The sequence below is a fragment of the Pristiophorus japonicus genome, chromosome 7, assembly GCF_044704955.1.
Source record: "Pristiophorus japonicus isolate sPriJap1 chromosome 7, sPriJap1.hap1, whole genome shotgun sequence".
Lineage (NCBI taxonomy): Eukaryota > Metazoa > Chordata > Chondrichthyes > Pristiophoridae > Pristiophorus > Pristiophorus japonicus.
The window spans coordinates 81,710,702-81,726,272 of NC_091983.1; the positions used below are offsets into that span (position 1 = coordinate 81,710,702).

The 15,571-nt window shown below is 41.6% G+C and overlaps 1 protein-coding gene across 1 annotated transcript; it reads right to left on the bottom strand.

The window, feature by feature from the left end:
* Window positions 1-4,249: 4,249 nt before the first annotated feature.
* Window positions 4,250-15,258, bottom strand: LOC139266592 (uncharacterized). The gene is made up of 18 exons (XM_070884188.1): window positions 15,132-15,258; window positions 14,733-14,813; window positions 12,385-12,552; window positions 12,163-12,259; window positions 11,602-11,819; window positions 11,219-11,372; window positions 10,465-10,679; window positions 10,278-10,392; window positions 9,994-10,199; window positions 9,799-9,916; window positions 9,550-9,719; window positions 9,376-9,455; window positions 9,176-9,303; window positions 8,809-9,001; window positions 8,591-8,735; window positions 8,421-8,511; window positions 7,870-8,001; window positions 4,250-4,323 (listed from the first exon to the last, which is right to left on the bottom strand). The coding sequence occupies exons 1-18, from the start codon at window positions 15,216-15,218 to the stop codon at window positions 4,250-4,252; spliced, it is 2,472 nt and encodes an 823-aa protein (XP_070740289.1). The 5' UTR covers window positions 15,219-15,258.
* Between the last annotated feature and the right edge of the window lie 313 nt (window positions 15,259-15,571).

The window sequence follows — 15,571 nt, forward strand, 5'->3', positions numbered from 1 at the left end:
TTGGGAATTAAATTTATCATCTTTGCCACTTTGGTCTGCAGTGTGGTTTTATGGCAGCTTCTAAGTCTGCATTGTCAGTACAGCCCTGAAACTGTCATACAGCTTCTATATCAATGTTTATTTAATGTAGAAATAAGCAAGTGGTAAAATGATGTAACAAGACTTTGTATAAGTTTCCAAGGCAGAGGAATGAGATCATCGGAATTGCTGAATAATTAACTCCACCTTGTAGCCAGGGGTTGAGGTAGTCCGCCTTCTGCTGCTGCTTCCTCATTTTCCCCTGCCCCATCTGATGACGACTGCTGCTGTGCCTCATCCAAATGCAAGCTTCTCTGTATGGTGAGGTTGTGGAGGATGCAGCATGCCACTACAATAAGGAAGACTCTTTATGGGGCCCCCAGACCAGTCCAGACATCTGAATCTCTGCTTCAACAGCCTTATTGGGTACTCAATTCTCTGGACTCTGGGGAGGTACCATCGGATTGGAAAGCAGCTAATGTAACGCCTCTGTTTAAAAAAGGGGGCAGACAAAAGGCAGGTAACTATAGGCCGGTTAGTTTAACATCTGTAGTGGGGAAAATGCTTGAAGCTATCATTAAGGAAGAAATAGCGGGACATCTAGATAAGAATAGTGCAATCAAGCAGACGCAACATGGATTCATGAAGGGGAAATCATGTTTAACTAATTTACTGGAATTCTTTGAGGATATAACGAGCATGGTGGATAGAGGTGTACCGATGGATGTGGTGTATTTAGATTTCCAAAAGGCATTCGATAAGGTGCCACACAAAAGGTTACTGCAAAAGATAAAGGTACGCGGAGTCAGAGAAAATGTATTAGCACAGATCGAGAATTGGCTGGCTAACAGAAAGCAGAGTGTCGGGATAAATGGGTCCTTTTCAGGTTGGAAATCGGTGGTTAGTGGTGTGCCACAGGGATCGGTGCTGGGACCACAACTGTTTACAATATACATAGGTGACCTGGAAGAGGGGACAGAGTGTAGCGTAACAAAATTTGCAGATGACACAAAGATTAGTGGGAAAGCGGGTTGTGTAGAGGACACAGAGAGGCTGCAAAGAGATTTAGATCAGTTAAGCGAATGGGCTAAGGTTTGGCAGATGGAATACAATGTTGGAAAATATGAGGTCATCCACCTTGGGAAAAAAAAAACAGTAAAAGGGAATATTATTTGAATGGGGAGAAATTACAACATGCTGTGGTGCAGAGGGACCTGGGGGTCCTTGTGCATGAATCCCAAAAAGTTAGTTTGCAGGTGCAGCAGAAAATCAGGAAGGCGAATGGAATGTTGGCCTTCATTGTGAGAGGGATGGAGTACAAAAGCAGGGAGGTTCTGCTGCAACTGTACAGGGTATTGGTGAGGCCGCACCTGGAGTACTGTGTGCAGTTTTGGTCACCTTACTTAAGGAAGGATATACTAGCTTTGGAGGGGGTACAGAGACGATTCACTAGGCTGATTCCAGAGATGAGGAGGTTACCTTATGATGACAGATTGAGTAGACTGGGTCTTTACTCGGAGTTCAGAAGGATGAGGGGTGATCTTATAGAAACATTTAAAATAATGAAAAGGGATAGACAAGATAGAGGCAGAGAGGTTGTTTCCACTGGTCTGAGAGACTAGAACTAGGGGGCACAACCTCAAAATAAGGGGGAAGCCAATTTAAAACTGAGTTGAGAAGGAATTTCTTCTCCCAGAGGGTTGTGAATCTGTGGAATTCTCTGCCCAGGGAAGCAGTTGAGGCTAGCTCATTGAATGTATTCAAATCACAGACAGATAGATAGATAGATTTTTAACCAATAAGGGAATTAAGGGTTATGGGGAGCGGGCGGGTAAGTGGAGCCGTGTCCACGGCCAGATCAGCCATGATCTTCTTGAGTGGCGGAGCAGGCTCGAGGGGCTAGATGGCCTACTCCTGTTCCTAATTCTTATGTTCTGATGTTCTATGTTCAATAATTATCCTGGTTGTCCCATGGCTTTGATTACATCCAATTTCTCAGGTGGGGCAGGGTTGCAAATGGGTGTCATAACAGACACTTGTAGGGGCTATCCTTGTCCCCCAGCAGTCATCCAGTCACATTAGTGGAAGAGCCAAATAGTGGGAGGGGGTGGGGGGAAAAGAGAGATGGTCCATCGTTTCAAAACAAAAACATTGTGAAAGTCATTTAGGTACCTTACAGAAACTTGGATGATCTTGTTACTGTGATTGGAGACTAACTGGACAATAATGAAGGGGTAGCCATTTCTATTTATGAATGTAGTGGATGGTGTTCTGGTGCCCTTAAGGCAACAGGTGTAGTTAATCATGCCCTAGATGCCAGTCACTACTGCAAATCCCTGACTTCTCTAGTATTGACAGTTGAGGCCAAATGGTCAGTCCTGACTAACAGGGCATTGGTAAACTTACAAATACAGCTGTGCATTGCAGCCTGGGAGATGGCCCCTACAGTAGACTGGAAGAAGCTAGAGGCAAAGAAGTTAATGGCTGTGGTGATTTTGAGGGCCACTGGCAAAGCATGGTCACCGTGGCCAGCAGCAGAATGTAGTCTGCTGCTGCACAATTCTTCAGGTAATTTCTCCAAGAAACATTCAGCTTATACACTGGATGTATGCTAGGTATGACCTCCTACAAACAGCCCCTCACTTGCTGGTGCCAAGCTTTTGCTCCTCTTCCTCCATCCAAACTAAAATGGCAATACTAACACCCATGATAAACAGATGAAGCTTACTGAGCGTTAAAAAAAAAAGTTAAAAAGCTGGTAATTCTTCCAAACAGCATAATAGCACACATATCTCGTGATCCAATTTGCTGCAGCCAAGTGGGTCTTGAAATGCTACTTCCAGCTAGGTTTTAGACTTGTGATTTTAGGTAAAGAAAAATAATTAGAAAAACAGTGAGACACTTCCTAAAATTAGTTAATAGAAAATAAAAAGTGAATTACCTGAAATTGGCTCTTTGAACTTTTTACAAAAAGTAATTATCCCATCCAATCTGGGTCATTTAAATGTTAAGGATGGCTTTCTTGCCAATATAGTGTGATATAATACACACACCCAGAACAAACAGTGGAAGCTGGGATATTGAATATATTTAAGATAGATACAGGAATAAGGGGTTATGGGGAGCAGGCAGGGAAGTGGACCAGAATCCATGATTGGACCAGCCATGATTGTATTAAATGGTGGAGCAGGCACAAGGGGCTGTATGGCCTACTCCTATTTATGTTCTTATAAAAAGTTCACAGGGTTGGGGGTAATATATTAACATGAGAGAATTGTCCAACAAAAAAAAGTTGGGATAAATGGATCATTTCCTGGTTGGCAAATTAACTAGTGAGGTGCTGCAGAGATCAGTGCTGGGTCCTCAACTATATTAATGACTTAGATGAAGGGACCAAGTGTAATATAGTAAAGTTTGCTGATAAAGATGGATGGGAAAGCAAATTGAGGAAAACATAATCTGTAAAAGGAATATAGATAGCCTAAGTGAGTGGGCAAAAATTTGACAGATTATGTGGGAAAATGTGAGGTTATCCACTTCGGCAGGAAAAAAAGCACAAATTAATTTTTAAAAATTGAAAAAAGTGCTGCAGTACAGATGGATCTTGTGTATGAAACAAAGTGAGTGCAGATACAGCAAGTAATCAGGAAGGCAAATGGAATGTTGGCCTTTATTGAAAGGGGGATAATGTATAAAAGTAGAGAAGTCCTGCTACAACTGTTTAGGGTATTGGTGAGGCTACACCGAGTATTGGTCTCATTTAAAAAAGATATATTTGCATTGGAGGCCGTTTAGAGAAGGTTCATTCTGGAGATGAGGGGGTTGACTTGATAGAGGCCCAACCTACTCATTGGAATTCAGAAGGAGAGGTGATCTTATTGAAAAGAGAATATCATGAGGGGGCTAGATAAGGTGGATGCAGAGAGGATATTTCCACTTAGGGGAAAACCAAAAGTCTCAGAATAAAGGGCTGCCCATTTAAAACTGATGGAGGAATTTCCTCAGAAGGTTGTAAATCTATGGAATTCTCTGCTCTAGAGAGCTGTGGAGGCTGGGTCATTGCCTTAAAAATATATTCAAAGACAAGACAGATTTGCATGATTAAGGGAATAAAAGGGTTATGGGAGCAGGCAAGGAAGTGGAACAGAGTCCATGATCAGATCAGTTACAATCTAAATGGCAGAGCAGACTTATGTTCAAATTCTGGCCCCTCTGCTCCAACAGCTGAATTTTATTCCAGAGTAACAAGGTCTAGATTTAATGGTGCACAAAAAACAATTAGGAAGTCAAATTTTTCCAGAATTCCTAAATGAAAACAAAGCAGAAATTTAATATTGGTACAGTAGGTGATGATTTTCAGTGTTAACTGGATTATGCTGACAGTTCAACAGTTGCCATCCATCAATATCTACACCAAAAAGGTATAAGCATTCAAACCTCAGGACTGCAACCAATGTCCTCAGGGGAGTGTTTGCTAGTGCTATTGGGGAAGGAGTTAAACTAATATGGCAGGGGGATGGGAACCTATGCAGGGACAGAGGCAAAAAGAAAATTAAAATAGTAAGTGGAGGACAGAGAAACCCAAGGCAAAAAACAAAAAGGGCCACGTTACAGCAAAATTCTAAAGGGGCAAAGTGTGTTAAAAAGACAAGCCTGAAGGCTCTCTGCCACAATGCGAGGAGTATTTGGAATAAGGTGGATGAATTAACTGCGGAGAGCAGTTAACGGATATGATGTAATTGGCATCACGGAGACATAGCTCCAGGGTGACCAAGGTTGGGAACTCAACATTCAGTGGTATTCAACATTTAGGAAGGATAGGCAGAGAGGAAAAGGAGGCGGGGTGGTGTTGCTGGTTAAAGAGGAAATTAATACAATAGTAAGGAGGGACATTAGCCTGGATGATGTGGAATCTGTATGGTGGAGCTGCAGAAAACATGGAGTAGTGTACAGACCAAACAGTAGTAGCGAGGTTGGGGACAGCATCAAAGAAGAAGGAAGGAATGTGTGCAATAAAAAAAAAAAAAAAGGTACAGCAGTTATGGGCGACTAACTTACATATAGCTTGGGCTAACCAAACTGGTAGCAATGCAGAGGAGGATTTCCTAGAGTGTATTAGTGATGGTTTTCTCAACCACTGAGGAACCAACTAGAGAGCTGGCCATCCTAGACTGGTGATGTGTAATGAGAAGGGACTAATTAGCAATCTTGAGGCCCCTTGGGGGAAGAGTGATCATATGGTAGAATTCTTCAAGATGGAGTGTGACAGTTGAGAAACTAGGGTCCTGAACTTAAGGAAAGGTAACTTCAACAGCATGAGGTGTGAATTGGCTAGAATAGACTGGCAAATGATAAAGGGTTGATGGTGATAGGCAATGGCAAATATTTATAGATCACATGAATGAACTTCAGCAATTGTACATCCCTGTCTGGAGTAATATTACAGGGAAGATGGTTCAACCGTGGCTAACAAGGGAAATTAAGGCTAGTGTTAGATCCAAGAGACATGTAAATTGGCCAGAAAAAGCAGCAAACCTGAGGACTGGGATAAATTTAGAGTTCAGCAGAAGAGGACAAAGGGTTTAATTAAGAGGGGGATAAAGAGAGAGAGTGTATGAAAGGAAGCTTACCAGAACATAAAAAAATTGACAGCAAAAGCTTCGATAGATGTGAAGAGAAAAAGGAGTAGAAGACAAACGTAGGTCGCTTGCAGTCGTACTCGGGTGAATTTATAATGGGAAACAAAGAAATAGTGGATGCATCAGTGATCATTTTCCAACAGTATCGACTCTGGATCAGTTCTTATGGACTGGAGGTTAACTAAATGTAACACCACTTTTTAAAAAGGAGGGAAAAAAAGGTAACTATAGACCGGTTAGTCGGACATTAGTGGGGAAAATGTTGGAATCAATTATGAAATAACAGCGCATTTGGAAAGCAGTGACAGGATCGGTCCAAGTCAGCATGGATTTATGAAAGGGAAATCATGCTTGACAAATCTGGAATTTTGAGGATGTAACTAGTAGAGTGGACAAGGGAGAACCAGTGGATGTGTAGTATTTGGATTTTCAAAAAGGCCTTTGATAAGGTCCCACATAAGAGATTGGTGTGCAAAATCAAAGCACATGGTATTGGGGATAATGTACTGGTGTGGATAGAGAATTGGTTGGCAGACAGGAAGCAGAGAGTCGGGATAAACGGGTCCTTTTCAGAATGGGAGGCAGTGACTAGTGGAATGCTGCAGGGCTCAGTACTGGGACCCCAGCTCTTTACAATATACATCAATGATTTGGATGAAGGAATTGAGTAATATCTCCAAGTTTGCAGATGACACTAAACTGGGTGGCAGTGTGAAGAGGATGCCAAGAGGCTGCAAGGTGACTTGGACAGGTTAGGCGAGTGGGCAAATGCATGGTAGAAGCAGTATAATGTGGATAAATGGATTATCCACTTTGGTGGCAAAAACACAGGCAGATCAGGAAAAGGGGAGGTGCAATGAGATTTGGGTGTCAGGGTTCATCATTGAAAATTGGCATGCAGGTACAGTAGGCAAATGGTATGTTGGCCTTCATAGCAAGGGGATTGGAGTATAGGAGCAGGGAGGTCTTACTGCAATTGTACAGGGCCTTGGTAAGGTCTCACCTGGAATATTGTGTACAGTTTTGGTCTCCTAATCGGAGGAAGGAGCTTCTTGCTCTTGTGTGCAGCAAAGGTTCACCAGACTGATTCCAGGGATGGCTGGACTGAGACTGGATCAACTGGGCCTTTATACACTGGAATTTAGAAGGATGAGGGGATCTTAGAAATGTACAAGATTGACAGGATGGGACAGGTTAGATGCGGAAAGAATGTTGGGGGAAGTCCAGAACCAGGGGACAGTCTTAGGATTACAGGGTAGGCCATTTAGGACTGATGGAGAAACTTCAGAGTTGTTAACCTGTGGAATTCCCTGCTGCAGAGTTGTTGATGCCAGTTCATTGGATATATTCGAGGGGGGAGTTAGATATGACCCTTATGGCTAAAGGGATCAAGGGGCATGGAGAGAAAGCAGGAAAGGGGGTACTGTGGTGAAGGATCAGCCATGATCTTATTGAATGGTGGTGCAGGCTTGAAGGGCCTACTCCTGCACCTATTTTCTATGTCTATGTCTATGTATTTATGCTCCAAATTTACTGTCATTGCAAAGTAGTTTCAGCTTTATGCATCCACCAAAGCCAAGCGTGACTGCATGGTTAGTTTCTGAAGATAGAAATTACCGTGGCAAAAGACACTAGAGTGCAAGCATCTCTACTAGACAATATAAAACCATACCTCGCTGAGCCAGCATGGTTGCCATGACACTTTCCACAGCCCACCTGCAATGAAATCACCACAAAATATTTCCTCAACTTGATCTGCCTATTGAGCGAATGTAAATAGGCATCAAGACCTATTCAAATCCCAGCAACATTGTTTACATCATGCACTCCAACTATTTGCTACCAAATGGAATAGGACAATATTCTGAATGGAAACAATGCTGATATATTACAATGCTAGCTTCCTTAATCCATTGACAATTTGCATTTAGTGAAGCAGTAGCAAATTCAGAAGTATTTGGTCTTTGAGAGATTCAGAAACAATTTTGTTTGATTGAGCAATTTATTCCTCCAATGGTTCCATTAGTGTAGGACAAAATACAAGTGTAAAACATTAAGGCAATAAGTCAATTGTCAGGAACAGGGATTAAAATGAAATTTCAAGCAAATGTTTACAAAGGGAGAATGACAACACTATGGCAAACTCAGGTTCTAAGAATGTTTTCTAGAAATTTGAAAACGCACATGCCATGTACTAAAGGCCATGACTTACCTGCAATAGCAGCATTGCAAGTTATAATGCAAAACACCTCATTCAATCCTATGCCTAGCTTTGTATGAAGTAGTTTACAAAGACCCCTCGCTAATGCCAAAACATTTTTCAATTTGCTGCTTTGACTTAAAACTGCAGCAAGAACAGAAATATACCATTTGATTGAGTGTAGCATTTATTCAAGATTAATGAGATTTCATTTGGCATTGGTGACCAACAATTCCAAGTACGATAGAAGCAACAATTATTGCTGAGCCTACAATCAGTAGCCATGGCAAGTAGGAGGATTTCAATTGGACATCTAAAAAAAAAAAGACAAGAATTAAGTATGCTTCAGAACCATTGTGCCATTCTTGTGCTAGTCTCGAGCAATCACCTTTCATGATCTTGTTTTCCACTGTAGGAAATTCTGCCAAGATCACCACTGCCCTGGAGGATACAGATCCCTGCAGATGGTGCTCAGTGTCAGCACTTCGACCTGCAATTACACACAGCTGGTCAGTAGTATGCAACAGGCAACACCAAGTTTGATTCTAATCTTAATACCTTACCCATTCGCTGTTTTCCTGGTACACATTGACCAGGACAGAGCAGCCCATTTACTGGTTCCTTGCACAAGACTACACTGCAATGAAAGTACACCTAAAAATAAAGTACAGCATTATAGCAGGATATTATGTGGAAAGCACTGACCAACAGGTTGCTCTAAAGCAATTCTCACCTGTCCCAACAAGGTATTCAGGTTTCCAGAGGTAAAAGCAAACATCTGGACTTCAAACCTTTTGAAATGAGTAGGATATCTGACTCGCTCATTACTGGTTACTGGATGGAAGATGGTCATCTGCAGATCAGCCTTGCTCCCACAGCTGTCAACAAAAACAAGTTGTTACTCAAGTTAATTAGCTTCCCATCTTCATCAGAAATGCTGCTGATACTTGCCTTTTGACAATGATAGACCACTGTGGAAAGTGGCTCTCTCTGTCTGGTGATGCAGTTGCCCAGCAATCTTGCAAGAACAATTCAATTTGTGGATCTTCATTGTGCAACAGTTGCACTTCAAAGTAGAGGGGATCACTCAGATACTTCACTACTGGATAGTCACTATCTTCATAGAGGTTCGAATACAACACATCTGCAAGAATTCAAGCAAAAAAAAGTCACATTCCAGAATTCTGTGGTTGGAGGTTCTCTTTCCATTGATGTCAAGGATTTAAAAAATCAAGCTGATCTTGGCTATTCTGAATGCATATTGCACATGAAGTACCACTATTTTAAAATGGAAGCTAGTATAAAGCCACTCATTTACCTTTGGCAAGTTGCATAACCAAGACTATAGGTCCATATCCAGGTACAACAGTTGGCTGAGGATTTACTTGGGGTTCAAACTGAATATGCAGGGAGTCATTTACATGGTAATGACAAGATATTGCAAGCCTAAAGAAGCAAACAGATGTTATTTACAATTTCTATGCACATATACACAAGAGGAAAACCTCTCATTCTTACCGATATATTGGGTCACTAGCTGGTTTGGATTCTTTGAAGTACACCACTTCATTCTCATAGATCATGTAATCCTTTTCAAACTGTCGAGAAACCAATTAGTCAATTACTAGCTGCTTGCTGAGCCCTTACTGCAGACTCCAGCTTATTTCATAAAGTTGTCCATTGTTAGCTTACCCTTCTACTTGTTCCACACGAGTTGGCAGAAAATTCAAAGATAGCTTTGAATGCATCACTTTCTTTTGGTCTACAGGTTTCATCCCTCAGCATCATTTTGCCAGTATCTATTCCCAACAATGCTTCAAGTTTGAGAGCAGTAATGATCATTCTTCCATTTGGGAAACAAGCTGAGGGGAAAAAAAATAAGTCAGTATGCCAATACAATGAAAGACAGGCATTAGTTAAAAGTGACAGCCAAGAGCTTACTTATCAAGTCAGCTGTAGAAAAGCTGCAGGAAACAGAAAAGTTGGTCAGCACATCCAGGGTTTTATTATCCTTCAGTCTGAAGTCAAATCTGTTGCGAAGGCCTTGCTGGTTTATTGACTGCAAGGACACCACAATTAGTCAGGATCAGCTCAAAGTTTAAAAAAAAACAAGAGGACTTGGTAAAAGAAACTCACCTCATGGACAACTTCAGCTGCATCATGTGGAATGACAAGTATTAAGTGGGTTCCATTATCTCTCAAGATGTAACCACTCTGTTCAGCAGAGTGAGGGGTTAATAGTACATTTCCAAGGAAAGGAATCCAGTACTGATCCAAGGTTCCATGCGTTACTATCAGTGTCATGTTCTCTTCATCACAAAAGCCATTTGCCACAGGAAGTACTAAAGTGAAATAATATTAAATGAAGCCTTTAAAGCAAGCATTCCTTCCTTAGTCTGCACAAGGACAAGAAAACTTACCTATTTTATGTTTATGTATTAAATGAGCAACATGTGTGAATATCATATTTTCTGGTACCACAGTCAGGGTGTAGATGATGTCAAGGGTATATTGTTCAACACCATCTCCTATATACTAAAAAGAAAGTGAAGAGTCAGCAATAGGTCAAGCTGTGGGGAAACATATCTTACCCAAACATTCTATTACCTTTCGGTCTACAACTGGTGACTCCATTGGAACTTCAAGAATGAAGATTTTATTTAGGGCTGTCTCATTTGAGATAGTCCAGTTGTAAACATGAAACATCTGGTTTGGTTCATCCACAGGGAAGGATTGAGAGCCCAGAGTTAGTTTGTCTAGTTCTACATCAGGAAGAAAGTTGCCGAGTGTGACATTGAATAGCCATTGATCAGGAGCAGACTCTGAAAAAAAAACAGAAAAAAGTTGAACTTCACTGAAATATATTGTATGCAGCAAACAAACCCACTGTTTAAAAGTTCAATTATCCGTAGAGAAAAAGTGAATTTAACTGAATGTCATCTTTGAGCTCTACACCCTTGGTCTGCTGCTATAAAAAAGGTGAGTACTGAACAGTTTGTTGCAGCCCAGTTAAAGGTTTTCACACCTGGAGCCTTGATTGAACATTCAAATGGACATGCCAATGCCCACCCCCCCCCCCCCAAGCAGTTTTGGGCATCATGAACCCAGTGTGAATTCTTCCTTTCCCAATAGGGCAGGACAATAGACTTCATATGTGCAGAGTACCAACTGGAATATTCAATATTAGCACTAGAAGATATTTTCTATAGCAACTGCTGGAGCTCATATCCATTGTTAAATCAATGCCATGATATACATTTGTGAGGAGCAGTTTCTATTGGATACTTCCTCTGGGCCACATTACTCCCCCCTCCCCCCCAAATTAGCCCATGCCATGTTCAAAATAAAGAACAGTACATACCATCAGTAAGAACAAGGGGCTGAGGAATAAAGGGAGTGGTGGCTGGATGGATCACATTGATTTTATTCAGTCCCCATGCCTCATCTTCCCACATGTGTTCCAAGAACAGATTAATGCTGTACTTGATGCCATACTGTTCATCCCTCACATAGCTCTGAAAGTAAAGATAACAATTCATTCTTCATAGTACAAGCAGTTATGGTGAATGCAAGAATCTGAATCCATGTCTTCACTATCAAGTGCAATGTTTGGATAGGAGCCATCAAAATTTGTTAGACTTGCATCCAGTGTTCATAGATTTTCATTAAAGCAAGTCAGGTTTCACCATCCCAAATTGAGCCACATTTTCCATCTAAAAATGCAAAATCCAATTCTTCACCAACCTTATAGTATCCATCCTGCCCTCCAATTGGGACCCTTATAGCAAGAACAGTATCATTTTTATCTAGGGTATAATTTCTTTCTGCCATTCTGGTGGGGTCCAACTTTATGCCATTTACTCCCATGGAGGTGTTGTCTTGATGAACTGCACTGGTCACAATTGGAGTGAAGATCCTTGGCACTGTCCACATGATTGTATGATCAGTGAATGTAATACCATCTGAGGGATGACAGAAGTAGCATTTAAATGTCTAGCTTGGAATCATTTTACCCCAAGATATCTTCAGTTATTCTATAGACAGAACACAACTACAAAAAAAGGGCAGTGGAAGGCACCCCTACAAGGACAGTGCTGCAGAGTTAAGATTGTTCAGATGGCAGTTATTCTAAATGCAAGGAATAAACCTCAGAATTACTGCTTAGACCACAAGGCCCAGTTTTGCCAGAGAGGATTTGAATCAATTCAGTGAGGGATGGGGCAAAGTTTTAGGCAAGTACAAGCCAGTTTTAATTGAAGTTTATAATTGTGCTTGCATTTGAAAGTTGTAATATTTAATTCTTACCAATAGGACAAGCTATTGCAGTGTCAATTAGCAGAATCATCCAATGCTGTTTGTAAAAGGTACTTGATCGGATTACAGACAAGGGCACACCTTGGACCTAATGGAAAAAAGGGGAAGTCACTAATTTTACATGCAAAGCCAAAACATACAACTCTTCATAGGAATGTCTGTCAAGAATTTGGGGCCTCCAACAATTAAGTGGAATAGGATTAGTAAACTCACCAAAACTACTTGAGCCTCATTTGTATGATATGGAGCACGAAGCAAAATACGAGAAACTGTGGTATTGATTCCATAGTTCATCTGATGTGCTTCTTTTACAGTCATACTTCTTTTGCCACCAGCAATGTGAAATACCACTTGCCATATTCCACTTTCTGCACTAGCTGCCTAGATGAACAGGAGAGACCATGGTGGATGAGTCTTTCTATTTAACAAATTACACAAAAAGGTTGTAACAGGCATGGTTATAGCAAATTCTGCAAGATTTTGAAGTCATTCTCCAATATCTGAAGTTTGAGAATCTGTGGGCAACACCATGGGAGATAAGACAAAGCAAAGTTTCCTCAGTATATGATGCTGTAGGTATAGGAAGTCAGAACTGATGAAAGGTCATTGACCTGAAATATTACTTTGTCTCCATAGATGCAGTCTGACCCGTCGAATATTTCCAGCATTCTGTTTTATTTTAGCTACATGGATATATTTATTTTAAATGCAACAGCTATTTTAGCTGCATTGGAAATGTGATATGATCAATGAGGAGATTAAAAAAAAACAAGACATGCTTATAGCAGTAACTCAATGCATGAAAAGTGCCAAGTGTTAAGCAGCTTCATTTTAAGTTAACAGGTAAATACCAATTAGCAGCATATTACATTACATCAAAGTCCTGCTCTGCTGTCAATCATAGGTCGTCCCTCGGATGCAAGGAAGACTTGCTGCCACTCAAAATACACAAGTCCTTCCTGAACAGTCTAATACAAGAACCAAAGTCCCTGTCACAAGTGGGACAGATAGTCATTGAGGGAAAGGGTGGTTGGGACAAGTCTGCCACATGCTGTTTCCACTGCCTGCACTAGATTTCTGCATACTCTTGGCGATGGGACACGGTGCTCAGCGCCCTCCCAGATGCACTTCCTCCACTTAGGACATTCTTTGGCTAGGGACTCCCAGGTGTCTGGGGATGTTGCACTCTCAGGGAGGCTTGAGGGTGTCCCTATAATATTTACTCTGCCCATCTTTGGCTCGTTTGCCATGAAGGAGTTCAGAGTAGAGCACTTGCTTTGGGAGTCTTGTGTCTGGAAGGCATACGATGTGGCCTGCCCAGCAGAGCTGATTGAAGCACTGACTACACTATGCTGGCCTGGTCAAGCACGCCAATGTTGTAGAGTCTGTCCTCCCAGGGGATTTGTAGGATTGCAGAGGCATCGGTGGTATTTCTACAGTGAGGAAGTGTCTACTGTACATGGTCCATGTCTGAGCCACACAGGAGGGTGGGTATTACTGAAGCCCTGTAGACCATGAGTGTTGTGTATGTAAACCTGTAAATACCATGTCTAACCACCACTGGGCTTATCCCCAGAGTCCCAAGGGATCCCACAATGCCTTGGGAGCACTTGTATATAAGGAGGTCTCAGGCTGGAGAGGCACTCAGATCTGTAATAAAAGGACTATGGTCACACCTTACTTTGAGCTTGCAGTATTTGTTATGTCTTGAATAAAGTCAGACTAATGAGCTTGGTGGCAATTTTGAGGGACTGGTCTTCAAAACACTTCCTCAGGCACGCCAAAGGCTGCACTGGAGGCGGTGTTGAATCTCGTCGTCAATGTCTGCTCTTGTCAAGAGGCTGCTGAGGTATGGGAAATGGTCCACGTTGTCTAGGGCCACACTGGATCTTGACTGGTGGACAGTGCTGTGCAGCGAGGACAGGCTGGTGGAGGATCTTTGTCTACGGATGTTTAGCACAAGGCCCATGCTTTCATACGCCTCAGTAAATATGTCGACTATGTCCTGGAGTTCAGCCTCAATGTGCAGACGCAGGCAATGTCCATGTACCGTAGCTCGACGACAGAGGTTGGGGGGTAGTCTTGGACCTGGCCTGGACACAGCAAAGGTTGAACAGGTTCCCACTGGTTCTGTAGTTTAGTTCCACTCCAGCAGGGAGCTTGTTGACTAAGGTGGAGCATGGCAGTGAGGAAGATTGAGAAGAGGGATGGGGCATTGATGCAGCCTTGTTTGACCCTGGTCCAGACATGGATTGGATCTATAATGGATCTGTTGGTAAGGATTACAGCTTGCATGTTGTGGAGCAGGCAGTGATGCTTAGCTTAGATCAAATGCTCTGATGTACAACTTCTAGAGATGCCAACTTGTGCATCAACATTTGAAAGTGAGGGCTCAATGGGTACAGTTTTGAACCCAAGATTAAGTAAATAGATAGTTCAAATCAAGTCCTACCATTGTATTCACTAAAATAAGCCAAACTAGACATTATGGAAAAGCCTAAAAAAAGAAGTCATGCAAGTGTACTGAAGCATTGACAGTTTCATTCCCCATCACATCTTACTTCTGGAAGTACTAAAGACCAGTCTTCAGCATCTTGTGCATAATCCTCCTCAATGAGCGGTATCTTTCTTTGCACAGAGACCTGCAGATAAGAGATTAATGCATTTACTTATTACTAAAAAAAATCCAAGTTGCATGCCTACAATTCCATTAGTAGCAAGTGACAAATCTCCAGCAACAAGCCATAAAGCAAATGGATAAAATATATCAGTTTAAAAAGGAGTTAAGAGGAACATTCCAGCCAGATTCCACAAATTGGAAAGTGCCAGATTTGTAAAATGTTTAGATTACCACTTCCTGGAACAGCTCAATTATTGCTAATTGTAGATGCTATCATTGGTCACAAGCCAATATTTGAATTAGTTCAGATTACTACTGAAGATCTAGTTTTTCTATTTACCTGCATGTAGTTTTCTTCACAGAATATTTCCCTTGCAGCCCATGGCGAGTACATACAAGATAGAACTTGAATATATGTTGAAGCCATTACTTGGTCAGTTCCTACTTGTATTTGTACAGTGAGGTTAAATTGTTCATCATCCTGCAAACAAAAAATGGCAGTGTAAAGGCAATAAGTGGCCAATACATGCCACCATTTGGACACTAGTGAAGCACTACACATTTTGCCCATCTGGCATCATTTAGCTGACCCATAAGACAGCAAAGATTCTGAAAAAGCTTTGTACTGCAGTTAAATGACTATACAGGTGCAGGTATGTATTGTTCCATGCCATCATGGAACATAAACTAAGACTAGTTGAGAGCATGTTTCCCCCAATTAAGATGTATAGGGCCTTGTAACCCAGCTACTATCTTGCTCTCACTCCTTCCTTCAACCCA